This window comes from Canis lupus, chromosome 4 (genome assembly GCF_003254725.2).
Source record: "Canis lupus dingo isolate Sandy chromosome 4, ASM325472v2, whole genome shotgun sequence".
Lineage (NCBI taxonomy): Eukaryota > Metazoa > Chordata > Mammalia > Carnivora > Canidae > Canis > Canis lupus.
The window spans coordinates 44,059,037-44,073,253 of NC_064246.1; the positions used below are offsets into that span (position 1 = coordinate 44,059,037).

Here is a 14,217-nt window from a genome sequence, read left to right on the forward strand (position 1 = left end):
GGGCTCCCTTCTCAGCAGGGAGTCTGCTTCTCCCTCTCCCTCTGCCAGGCACTCCCCCTGCTTGTGCTCTTTCTCTCTGTCTCTCTGTCTGTCTGTCTGTCTCTCTCTCTCTCTGTGTGTCAAATAAATAAATAAAATCTTTAAAAAAAAAGATTGTATTTCCTGCTCCACTGAGGTTAGGATAGGACTTCTTCGGTCTGTAAGACAAGGGCTTAAGAGATATGTGTCACTTCCAAGTAGAAGTATTCAGGGATTGGTCCACAGTTCACCACCTTCTCCCTCCTTTGCTACAGGGAACTAGTATTTTCCTGGTAGTGGAAGTTCTATAGGTCTGTGTCCTTGAGTGATCCTGACATTGCACCAAGTCCTCTTTAATCCATGTGAACATGTGATGTGGGGTTTCCCAACTCCAGGAACACTGACAATCTGGGAGGGATAATTCTCTGTTGTGTAGGCTGTCCTGTGTGTGTTTAGCAGCATCCCTAGGCTTGACCCATTAGCTGCTAGTAGCAACTCTGTCCCAGTGTGACAACCAAAAATATCTCCAGACATTGCCAAATGCATCTGGGTTGGGGGCAAAAATCACCCCTGGCAAACAAAAAATAGCTTCTGTTATTTTAAGCCATTTAGATTCTTAGTGGGTTTTTTTTTTTCTCCTGCAACTGATAGATTTTATTATAGCAGAAACATATGTAAACATTTACCAAAAGGAGACTGCTTCAAATTATGGGTGTTTCTGCTTCATTTTGTTTCTGTTTTGAAATTTTTTCTACAATGAAAATATAGCTTGTTCTTTCCTAAGAAGGAAAAAAACACTAAAAAATTAATTTTACTTTAAAAAACCACAATTACATCATTGCTCATCTATATGCAGTATTTGCTAGGGCTGCATGGAGTTTCTTAGTACCACAAGACAATTATATATGATATCTTTACATTGTACTTTAGTTTACAAAGAGTTTTCCCATTCTACCTTTGTTGTGGTGGTGTAATTACAACAGCATTGTGAGCCAGGTAACACAGGTAGACAGATAGAAACTAAGAGGTGAAGGGCTAGGTCTAAGGTCTCCTGGTTAATATGTAGCAGGGCCTCCATTCTGAGTTCTCCAATTCCAGGACATCCCCCCTATGCCACGTTGCCTCTCTATTATTGTAAAAAGCCACATTGAAAAAATCAACTGGGACTCACTCTGATTCTTGAGAAATTAAAGCGGGTAAGAAAGGATTCTCCTCTGTATTTAATATCCTTGGACAAGAATACTAAACCTTGTAGGCTCTTGGTCAAAGTATGATACTCAATAAAATTTAAGCATAGCTATTTCATGCAACACAGCCAACAGAATTTCATAGTCATCCCCCCTCCCTATCCCTTTCTCTTTCTCTCTCTCCAGCTCAAATGAGTCACCTTGGCTAGACTGCCAATCCCCATAGAACTTATGTTCCTTGATAGGATCTGCCAATAGAAATGAGAAATTCTATAAAGGGTTGAGATGTGAGTTAGTCACCTATCCCTGCAAGGAGCTAAGCGCCATCTCCTCAAGGAAATGTAGCTCATCAAATGGACATGAATGCATGTAATGACAGTGACTGAATGTGAGAATGTGCAGGGAGTCAGTTTTTTCTCTTTTTCTTTTTTTTTAAGAAGCACCCCTATATTGTACCTGTCTTGTGCATTTCTAAGCATCTGCACTGTGCCTCGCTTACTTGACCCTCTAACACACGCTAAACTCCCAAATTGGCAGCTGGACTGAAACCCTCACGGTACAGCAGCCCATGCCTATTCATTTCCCTTCCCTTGAACTGTGATGAGGCTGTCCCTGGAGTGGAGCTATTTTGAGAGGACGACCGCTAGAACAATCACTAGCCTGGCAGGAGATGGACAGTGTGGTGTAGCCACAAAAGAAGAAAAGACATTGTCATTGAGGGTTTGAGTCCTGAATGTCAGAACAGCAGGGAAACTGGGTAGAGTATGTTTCTGCCTGCTGTCCACTATCACTCAGTTACAGAGAGTTACCTACTTGACTTGCCATGATCATTTGCTTTTCCATGATACTAGTTGTTCAGAGCATGCAAGGGAAGGGGGATAACAGTGCTTCAGAACAGTGTCAGGGAAGAAGCATTTTTCTCCAGCTCCTTGCATCCAACTGGCTGAGGGGAAAGTTATTCTCAGCTATGCCCAGAGGCATGTTCGTATTTGCTCGAATAAGGCCAATAAGCAGTTTTTACTACTGCAAGTCCTTCATTGTACTGTAGTAGAATCAGTGGAGCCTGAAGGTCAAGGACGCCACCTCACAATCTGCATAACTTCCCAGAGCAGCACCGTGCTGCCTGGCCAGAAGTTACAGAAATGCCACAGGGACTCCTCTCGGCTGACTTTCTTTCTCTTGATGTGAATCTCTTTGACGAGCAGATGCAATTTTTGCATCAGGAGTTCTGCTTGGTCAGGGGCTATGTTAACTTGTCTCTGTATAATCAGTGCCTAAATCAATAAATATTTTTCTGGATGGATGGATGGAGATTTATTGATTGCTACTTTGCATATTGGTCCCTATAACATGGCCTGTGATTGGTAAAACATAACAAAACAAAATAAACAGAAGACAAACCAAAAAACTCCCACAGCCCTCCCCTAGTCCTTTATATTGATTCTTGGATACTTTCAAAATGCAAAGATGGGATTGCAAGTAAGTTTCATTTTGAGAGCCAACACTGGTCTGTTGGTAGTGGCTGCCTTGAGGGTTTTGCAGGAGGTATTTGATTGCTGAGCTCACTGAGGAGAAAGTGCAGCCATCAATTAGCAATGTCTGCCATGAGCCGAAGACAAAGAAATGGTGGCCTCACTCCTGTGCATTTGCCAATGGGTTTAGAGCTTTTAATTCTTTCAATTCAATTTTCTAGATGAATACCTTTCCAGCACATTTTAAAGTCATCTTTGACTAGATATAATGGGTAGTTAAGGAAGTTTTTCTTTCACTGGGGTATTTTCCTAATGTACTTCTTTATGTACTTGCTGGATTTGAAAGCAAATGAGGCAGGAAAGCTCTACTTGGTTTTTTTCAGGATATGCAATTCTTTTTGGAAAAGAAAACCACGCCAGGTGGGTATTAATTTATCCCCAGTGGTGTGTATATAATAAAATCTCTATCAGGTCAATTTAAAGGATGGATGAGAGGAAAAACAATGAAATCCAATCTAATCCAATCTCTTCATTCCTAACACTGGGGATAATCTCACTGTCATAGTGCCAAGGATGTCCCAAGGAACTCAGAAGAGGGAGGAATAGAAATTACGGTGAAATGGCTGAATTTTGGTTAATGTTACACAACTCTTTTTAGATACACTGGGATGTCTTCTACTGGCATTTTAACAAATTAATCCAATAACTAGAATATTTGAAATTAAAATGCCCAAGGATTAACCTCCAGGGCTAGCAAAACTGACTTCACCAGGTAGGAATGTTCTGTCTGTCTGTCTGTCTGTCTCTCTCTTTTTGAGATACCATTCATATGACACAAATTATGCCATTTTATAATTCAGTAGTTTTTTCATATATTTCCAATGTTGTACAATTGTCACCACTATCTAATTTCCGGGCACTTATATCACCCCTAAAAGAAACCCCATATCTACCAGTAGTCATTCCCAATTTCTTCTTCCCTAACCCTGACAATCAGTCATCTCCTTTCTGTCTTTCTGGGTTTGCCTATTCTGGACAGTAAATGGAATCATACAGTATGTGGCCTTTTGTATCTGGCTTCTTTCGCTTAGTACCATACTTTCAAAATTCAACCACGTTGTAGCATACAACAACACTCGATTCCTTTTTATAGTTGAATGATACTTCATTGCACAGGTCCCATTTTGTTTATTCATTCATCGGTTCATAAACATTTGGGTTGTTTCCACCTTTTGGCTCTTATGAATAATGTTGCTCTGAACATTCACGTATATGTTTTTATGAGAAATAACACTTTTAGTTCTCTGTGTGTATATACCTAGAAGAAGTGGAATTGCTGGGTCACACAGTGATTCTGTTTGACTTTCTAAAGAATTGTCAAACTCTTTTCCACAGTAGCTGCACTATTTTACATTTTCACCGGTAATATATCAATGTTCCAATTTCCCCACATCTCTGTCAACACTTGTTATTGTCCAGCTTTCAATGATAGCCATCCCAGTGGGTAGGGAGTGGTGATTTCTTTAAAGTCATAGTTATATCGAGCATAGTCATACCTGGGCATGAGATGGTGGAAGTCCCCTTCTTATGTAAACACCAAAGAGAGCATCTTTCCCAAGGGAGATGTTGAACTTTAAGAACTGGGGTTGACTGATGTGAATCTGTGATCTCCAAAACACGCCTGGGGGGACTTCTTGGGTTACCCGTCGACCAACTTCTGCTTCACCACTGTCTATGCTGCTGTTTTTCAATGACCAGGGCACTGGAAAACAGGAAGTGACATTAAGTTAGTGACATTTGTACACAGTTGTTGATTCTACGTTTCTGTTTATTTGCATGCCAGGAGTTAAAAAAAAATGAAGATTAGACTCATGGCAAGTTCATCTTTAAGTACAAACTCATAATCTAAGGCATGTGAAATACTGGCACAATGCTTTCTAAACTTCTGTGATTGCTCGTTACTGATCAAATACAGTAAGAGCTGGAGTCTAGCAAGTACACGTAAAGCTTCCAACAACCTCGGATATGGCTGGGGTGTAAAATGATCGGCAAGGGAGAGGGGAGTGATATTAATTTGGCACCAAATTTAATTCGTGTAGCCTTTAATTATTCTTTCCAGCCAGAAACAAGTCCAATATACTGACATTTTCATAAATTAAAAAAAAGGAAGCAACAGTGAACAAAAATTGGCCCAAAGTAAATAACAACAGAAAATAAGGACTTGATCTCAGACTGACCTACTATTGGGGGTGACTCCTTCCTTGAGTTAGCAGGAGGGGTCTAAGTATCATGTGGAAATCACACTTCACTCATGAAGACATCAATGCGCTTGAAATTACTTATATAGAAAATATTAGTTGCCCACATTCAGCTTCCTTCAGAACTTTAATAAAAGGAGTTGCAGAAATACCTATTTTAAAAGGGGATTTCTTAATAACACTGAAGTAGCTAGTACCTTCTACACTCTTGAGGGTGGTTTTATTTGCAAACACAGAATTAAGGAAGAGCTAGGAATTACTAGTAGCTGCCCAAAGAAAGCAAATTAATCTCTAGGAGCCTTGTTTTCCTGATCCTTAAATGGAAATAAGACCTAGGTAGAGCCTAACTTTATAATGGTCATTTGTGATTTGTTCAAATGGAACTTCTGAAAGAATTTCTGGGGGTCTCTTCACTTTTTGATTGATCACTTTGATGGCCTGTGGATTGGAAAAGTTCATTAGTTTGATGGGCAAAGGATGGGAATTAAGCTCCCTTCTGCATTCTGTAACAGATGGGCTTTTCTGAAAATATTTATCTATATTTGGCTGCAATTCAGTGCAAAAGGTTTGGATGGTCAGGAGAGGTCTTGGGATTGCTGAAGGCTGGCGTGAAGGGTTAGTGAAGCTGTCTGACTTAGTGGACCTGGTGTGTTACTATCTAGCCCTGCATCAAGACAAGACTCGTAAATGACCTTGGTGCCGCTTTCTCCATCTGTAAAATGGAGAGGTGAAATTTTTTAGATCTCTGAAGGTTTTCCATATCTAAATTATAAAAGAAAACCACAAAATGACTTGAGGGTATGAAGTTATTTTTTTTCTCCGTGTTTTTTTTTTTTTTTTAAATGAGAGAAGGAATGATTCATTTTTATTTAGCTCAATCGCAGATCAAATGAAAAGTCAACAAGGGCTTAAAACAAAGCAGGAGAAACAATGATTTGGACTTTAAAAAAGAAACTCTTGATCTCTACAATAACAAGACCAGGAACAGGCTTCTAAGGAGAAGTTTGGAAGTTCTTACCACATAATATCATTAAGAAAGAAAGAAAATACTAGTAAGTCCTTTATATGGGACTTGATGGTTTATTTATCAAATGTATTATGTGGATAATGCACATGGAATACTTCCCTGTAGGGGGGGAATACTACACAGTATGGAAGAGCAGAGATTCTGGGCAGAGACTGCCCTGGTTCAAATCCTGGCTTTGGCACTTGCTCTCTGTGTCTTAGTTCCCACATCTATATAGTTGGGGCTCTATTATTTACTTCACAGGGTTGTTACGAGGATTTAATGAGTTAATCCAGGCAAAGCCCTTAATACAATTGTAGGCACAACAAAAATCCTAAATAAAAATTAGCTATCATTGTTATTATTATTATCTGTAAGGCTCTCAGCCTAAACAGTGTTGTTTATTTTGCTGAAATAATGATATGTCCAGGGGGAAACACTTGTTATTATCCATTAATCAGAAGCTCTAATTATTATAATTTGGAAACTAATTTGTATTTAAAAATGCTGCTGTTGGCAGACTTTCTCTTCCCCCCACCTTAAGAACTTTTGTGGGGAAAGGGATATAATATAAAGGGCCCAGTAAGGAAAGGGTGTAATAAAAAAGACCCTTGGGGAAGAATAGTTTAGGATCCAAAAGTAACTCCAGCAATCATAGTGTGGCAACAGGTTAAAGAAATTCATTTAAAATAAAAAAGAATTTTAAAGAAATTATTCATCTTTAAACTTAATAAGATGGGCTTTCCTTCATGTCTGTTGGGCTTTCAGGGGTTGCTGGGTTAATGACAGGATATGAAATAGCAGCAGGAAATCAGCACCCACGAGCCCGCTAATCTACTGTTGAAACCTAAACGGATTTTGATAATGTCAAGCCAAATGAGGATGCAAGAGATTCACAAGGGAGCCAGCTGCCAGAGAGTGGTTGCTCTGGAGAGATTCAGACAAGGAGCCTCAGGGGTTTGGTTTGTACAGTAGTGGGATCCCTGTTCTTTTACTAGACCCAAATTCAGGACACTGCCTTTAGTAAATGAGTTGCTACTACCAGTGAGTACAGGCTGCCTTTTCAGTATTCACACTTTCTAGGGTTTCATATGCTCCTTTTTCACGTTCCATCCACTAAAGGAGGTAGTACCTGTGGGTGATGAGTACAGGTTTTGCAGCCAGAAAGGGCTGGGTTTAAATTCTGTCTCTGGTCTCTGGTTCTTCTTTGCTGTGTGACCTCTAGCAATTTGCTTAGTCTCTCTGGGCCTCCTTTTTTTTTTTTTTAAATATAAAACAGAAATGATAACAGTGTCTCATAGGGGGGAGCAACAAATGGAACTACACAAAACAGGGCTTGTACACGGCCTAGCACATAATAATAGCAAAATAAATGCTGGTTAGTTCCATTTAATTAAATTTAAAAAATGAAAAACTATAAGGAAAAGCACCTGGCTTTCTTTTTAGAGGAAATAATTTTCTAAAAGAAAAAAGAACATTTTATAGATATGTGATATGTATATATGTATACATGCATATGTGTATATATATATGTTTATGTATTTATGTACCCATCATTCTAGAGAGAGTGTTGAACTTTTCTGAAATACACTTAACTATGGGAACAAGCGTAAAATTGGTAGTCAGGATCTGTTCCCATTACTGATTTTTGGTGGGACTTTTCCAGAAGCTGGTACAGCCACTTTATCAATTAGCTTACTTTATCGATACACCTGCCAAGTAGCCCTGAAATTAAGGATCAGGTCAGTTGCACCTTCACAATGATGTGCTCTTTTTCTTTTCACCCCACCTTCACTCCTACCACCAGACAAATAGGCTCCTTCTCTCATTGTTCACACCATCTACACTTAAGTGTCCTGTAGGGTCCGACACCTGTTGTTTGGTCCTATGATTGATTTTGCTTGCCTTCCTAAGTCTCTTGTACTAGACACTGTACTCCCTGAGGTCAGGCAAAACTGAAAATGCATCTTTGGGTTCTCTGTGTTTTGTACCTGGCAAACTGTGAGTGATTTATAAATGCTTGTTCAACTGAATCAAGCTTTACCTGCCTATCTCATGGGGTGTTTTAACATAAACCCTGTGACTACTAGGTAAAATGGGAGCCTTGAGGAAGATTTACTTTGAAAAGTTGCATGTAATGGGCTTTTTTTTTTTCCTAAATGAAATCGAAAGCTCAAAAGCTTTATGGGGAAATTTACTATTTAAAGGAAACTTCCTTGTGGATCATTTTCAAAAATCATGCGTCAACTCTTAATTTATCTTTTGTGTAAAATCTTATAAATAAATGAGCATACCAGGAGAGCTGGCATATAGTGGAAAGGTCCTTAGACTAACAACCAAAAGCCACGGGTCCTAATACTGGTACTTAGCAACCGTGGACCTTTTGTGGAAAGGAATAGGGGTGTAAATGAACTCTGGTTGAACTCTCTTCTTTGCTACTAAGCAGCTGGCTAGTTTGAGGCCAATCTAGCCCCCACATCTCAGGGTCCTTATCTACATGAGAGCGGTTTGAACCCACAGACATCTTAAGGGGAATTCTATTGGAGTCTACTGTGTTCTACAAAGTCGGGGGGTTGGGGTACATGTTACAAAGGGTGTAAGGGTGTGTGTGTGTGTGTGTGTGTGTGTGTGTGTGTGTATGTTGTCCGTGGGAGGGAAGAGGGACTAATAGAAAGTGAAGGAGATTTCACTTTTAATAAATTCATTTAATGTAAGTTACCATTACTGTTAAAAGCTAGTGACTACTTTCAAATGAAATTCTCCAGATATGCAACTGAATTATGCTTTTACAGAGTGAAATTTTCACTACTGCTCACAAATCACAAATATTTACTTTTATATATAAAATCTTCATTTTGAAATAATTTCAGATTTACAGAAAAATTAAAACATACAGTACAAGGAAGTCCTGCATAGAATTCACCCAGATTCCATAAATTTAATACACATTTGTTCTATTATTCTATTTTTTTCTGAAATATTGAGACTAAGCTACCTCCCAATATTTCTATGTGTTTTTCCTAAAAACAAGATTAACTTTTTTTCAGAACTACCATACAGTTCTCAAAAACAGAAAATTAACATTGATACAATGCTATTTGTAATTTATAGATCTGATTCAGATTTGCCAACTGTTACACTGACATTCTTTATGGCCAAGGGAAAAAAGCTTTTTCTATATACTTACAAAACCTCTTTCAAATGGGTGTGCAGAACTTCTGTAATTTTAAAAACAACCAAAAAGAAAAAAAAAAGTGATGTAAAGACTGCCTCAAGAGAGATAAAAAGGAAAGGTGGCTTTTGTAAACTGTTGGGGCCAATGTGGGGAACTTTCTCTGTGACTCTCCCAGGAGAGTCATATAGCTGGTGCCCAGGAGCAAAGATCTGTGCTGCTCTCACAGGTCAAAGAGGACAGCAGTCTGAGCCAGGCTCCCAGTCCCACAAAGAAGGATCTGAACCTGAGCTCCCCTTGGCCCTGCTAACCATTCTAGGACCACAAACATGGGCTAATTCTTAACAGGGTGTCATTGAGAGACAGGCAACAAGGCAACAAAGTAATTAAAGTTTCCATCTTCATCACCCTCCCTGAGCAGGTATACCCTTATTGAGAAGATTTGAAACCTCAGGAGGCATGTTGCACAGTGGAACTATCCACCCTGGCTTTGAATCCCAGCTTTGACAACTCCTAGCTGTGTGCCTTTGGGCTAACCACTCCCCCTTTCCGGGTTTGTCCACTCATCTGTATAACAGGGTTGTTTGAGGATTAACCAGGATAACATATGCAGCACCCAATTTGTGGTATTTCTGCATCTTTCTACCCACATGTTGTGCTACCTAAACACAGCTGTAATTATTTATTGCAGATTTGGAGTATACATTTGTGATGGTCTAATTAAAATACAGGCTGCCTATATAGGCACAGTGAACTAGTGTAGGCAAAATGAACTAAGAAAGGGCCAAGGGGTGGGGTAGGATTCAGTGAAATAGGAAGTCCCTTTCCAGAGTAGCAGAAATCAGTACTCAGTGAGTGATTGATATGTCTACAGACAAGGAAAGGACCTGTCACATGAATGAAGCTGCTAAGGACTGGAAAAACAGTCACAAGTTCATGTGCTCCAAATTGCAGGTGTTGATGTAGACTCTAGCTGCTTCTCAGGTGGACAACTCTGTGGAGCCCGCATAGCAAAAAGCTGGCAGATTTTCTTTAATAATAACTAATGAATATCTCAAGCAATGTGGTGTAGGTCATTTATTCATACTTCACTTCATGCAACAAATATCTGTCAAGCATCTACTATAGCACTAGGTAATTTCTGGTCAATATTAAAAGTGGGAATGTATGTCATACTCCCATTATCCCTTATCCAGACAGCAGGGCAAGGTGCCATGGACCCGGTGTGGGCTTGAATTGGTGGCATCAGGAGAAGATTTAAATAGCCATTCCACAATCATTCACTGAAAGTCTGGGCACCATCCTTAGGTTCTGGGTAGTGACTGAGCTCTGTGTCCTGGCCAGCAGAACCAAGTCCCGCCTGCATCTCCCTGAACTTCAGCTTCCTCGTCAAACTTTGCTCTCTGCCTATGAGGTCCGGGACGAAAAGTAGAGATGGTGATCATTTTGCCCTAAGAAGCAGATACTTCATGATGGTTCTGGCTGGTTCATCTCCGGCTTAAAGATGAGATTTCTGGAATTTTTGAGGAAACACTCTAGTGATCAATATTATAGGATAGTCCACCTCTATAACTCCACGGAAGATTGCTCATGTAAATGTGAAGCTATTGCCTATTTCAGAAACATGTACCTAAAATTCCAACCAGTTAAATAAGACTGATGTCAAGCAAAACGACAGCCTTCCATAGCCACATTAGGAGCTAATCATTTCGGAAAATGTTGCCATAATTCATTTTTGGAAACAGCAAGACTATTCCCCAAACAAGTGATAACGGGAATGGACTCATAGTCAAACCAGGGAAATGAAGCCACATATTAATACTTCCTAAACTTAACTGAACTCCAGAGGCACCTCAGCATAAATCTGCCTTGCAGATTATTCTGCCTCACATAGTTTTATCTATTGCAAATAAAGTTGAATTCAGAATATTGCTTCAGTCATTACACCTCGTTTCCATTTATTTGGGAATCAGGACAACCATCTGAGGGTTCTGTTTAACCAAGAGATAGGCAAAAAAGATTCTCCTAAGGACATTAGATTCGCTGCCTTACACTAGAGCTCATCTGAGTCATCGGCAGCCCATCAGCCTTCACCCTACTGCTGGCTGGCTATTCTTCAGGAATAGATTTCTATCCTGAGCATTCACTGCTCCCATGATGTATTCACAACATCACACAGGAATAATGATTTTTATAAAATCTTTCAGCTCTTAGGACTACATGTGGCCTTTACATCTTTTGAAACCTCAATTTGTCACCTTAGATAAAAATGGCCAACTCTTTGCCACTACGGGTGTTAACAGACATTTATATATCTGACCATTCAGGTGAACATGATTCTGCATTAATAAGTAGTTTAGTTTATTAGTGTTATTTATAGCAGCTACAAATTACTGAGTGGTTACTGCTGGCCATGTAATCTCTTGATACCTTTATGATTTTTCCGGTTTTCAGATTAGAGGACCATGAAAATACAGTGACTTGCCTAAGGTCATATAGCATTTATGTGGTGGAGCTGGATCAAGAGCCTTGTCCGATTGCTTCCAGAACCCAAGTATCTAATCACTATACTGACTACTTCTCAGATACTGGGCTAAGTACAAGACATACAAAGAGGCATGTATCCAAGCAGATTAGAGACCACCTCTGGGTGTACAAGTCAACTCTGAAAGAGAAATGTGCCAACAGAAGTGAGGACAAATGTACTAAGAAGGGAAATTGATGATCTTGATATTAATACCCATGTCAAGCAAGCCACAAGGATGTCACGTAGAACAGAAACTATACAACTTAGAATGGGGTGGCAGGTAGTAATCAGAAGCTAAAATCATCAATATGAAGTGCTTAAGCAATACTCCTCTGTAACAAAGGGAGAGTAAGATGGCCTCCAAAATGAGTGGAATTGTCGCATTGGTACGTAAGCTATTGGTATATTTGCCAGTAAACGTGTAGTATTGTAATGGTTGGCTCAAACATAACCACCCCTCGCCCTTCTGGGAACTTCACTGACTTTGAAAAAGCCCCATGTAGGGAAGTGATCATTTTGAAACCCTGGGCTGTGTTCATTGAGAGGCTGACAAGAGCCAGAGGAAGAATTACCAACCTCCCTGCTAATCTGGCTCCTAGTACCATGCATTAAGCCAACTAGTAAAAATCATTATGAAGTTTTTGCTGAAAGGGCAAGTGTAGAAAAACATGTTTCTAAACAGAATAACAGTCTTTGCCATTTTTTTCCAACTTGCATACCATCTGGAAATTCTGATTTTTTTTTCAAAGGGTAGGAAAGAAATGTGCTCCAGGCACAAATAAATGTTTACAGCTGAGTTATAAACCGAGAATGGTGGGGCTTAAAACAGACAGGCTGGCAGTGATGGAACACAAGCGGCAGTGAGACAAATAATGCTATGGGGAATGGGCCAGCTTGTTTTGCACATTGGCCCTTTTGAATGGGAAGTCTTGCTTCCCACTGACCTCATCAAGCAAATGTTTGGAAGAAGTCTTTACATCTGGGTTTGTTCTAATTCTTAGAAGGTGAAGGGAAAAGATGAAGCAGAACGATCATCTATCTTGGCAGCCTTCACCTTTGGAAAATACAACACCTCATAAGAAGTGGCAGCCCGTGGATGCCCATTAAATGGAGCAACTGAGATGTCATAATGATGTCAGCGACAACTAATATTCACAAATCTCTTATTAAGTGCCCAATATCACACACTGTGTTTCACAAGCATCGTCTCACTTATGCTGGATGCCAAGAGAGTGAGGGGTACCACTTTACAGATGAGGAATCGGGGGCTAAGGGAAGAAAATGGCCTGCTTGTATTCATGCCACTAAGTGATGGAGCTGGCAGTTGTAACCAACTGGACTAACTCTAGAGTATTCTATTACAGAGGCTCTGTCAATGCAATGTTACCAAAAATATGCCCATCACTTGATCAAGAAGGAAAGGGAGTTGGGCTTCACCTGCTTTATCTCCTATACCTTGTAGTTGCAGAACAGTCCAAGGAAAATAGAAACGGGTTTGCAAATGATACAGAGCACTGGGCAAACTTCCATAATGGGTCAAATAACAAATACTTTAGGCTTTAGTGGGCCAGCTTGTCTCTGTTGCATTTACTCAGCTCCATTGCTATAGCGCAAAAGCAGCCATAGGCAATGAATGAACACGGCTGTGCTCCAATAAAACTTTATTTGCAAAAACATGTGGCTGGCCTGATTTGGTCCATGAGATGTTGTTTTCTGACCCCTGATATAGAGGACACCTTGAATTTAAAATGAAGGATAGGTTTTGAGAATGATCCATGAAATTCTACTTGGGAGTTTATTCTTTCTTACGACCAGTGCACAAATTGGCTACATATGATGTGCCCTTTAAAAGCTCTTGTATTCTTTGCCTCTGGGCCTAGCCAATCAAACTGGATTCCCTTATGTTATCTGACCAGGTCAGAACACTGTATTGAATCTTCGTTCTCAAGGCTTATCTAATCCCAGATCTATAGAAAAAGTGCTCTGTGCTCTTGTAATGAAGATGTATGAGTTCATTCCTTTTAACATAGAAATACACTCGAGATGGTGAGTGATTCTGGCAGTCTGTGGGCTCCCTTTCCTTGATGTGAAACCCAACCACCAAACCAACCACAGTAAGGTTTAATTGAAAGAGAGAATGGAGAAAAAATAAATGATAAACAACAACAAACGGAAAAGGAAGACAAAGCCCAAAGAACATACTCTCCTAACTAATTAATCAAGTGGTTTGCTTCCACTAACATATCAGAGTCTGTAGGCTGCTCTGTCTATTAGGCTCCTTCCCAAATCTGAGCAATGTAAACACTCCTAAAGACCAAGTAATGAAATCTCTATCGATGTGCCATCTTAGATGGAACTCACATACCCTTGTTTTGCTTACATTTTAATTTGCTTCTGCTGGATACTTACCCAGTAATTGCTTAATAAGATTAACCTCCCTGGCAATGTGTGGTGTATCTTGATTAAAACATTATCGGAGTGAAGGATTATCGTATACCGCAAAAAAAAATGGAGGGGGTGTTATTTAATTAACTTATTGCCAATATATCTTGATTGTCTCTTTGAAACACTGGAAAA

At 39.7% G+C, this 14,217-nt stretch overlaps 1 protein-coding gene across 10 annotated transcripts in view; it reads right to left on the minus strand.

Moving 5' to 3' along the window:
- Positions 1-14,217, minus strand: part of TENM2 (teneurin transmembrane protein 2) — a 1,512,848-nt gene that overhangs the window by 192,835 nt on the left and 1,305,796 nt on the right. For all 10 annotated transcript variants that reach the window (XM_049109164.1, XM_049109163.1, XM_025435138.3 and 7 more), the window contains one exon: positions 4,234-4,439. In XM_049109164.1, coding sequence (XP_048965121.1) covers positions 4,234-4,439 — 206 coding nt within the window. The remainder of the gene's footprint in view (positions 1-4,233; positions 4,440-14,217) is intronic.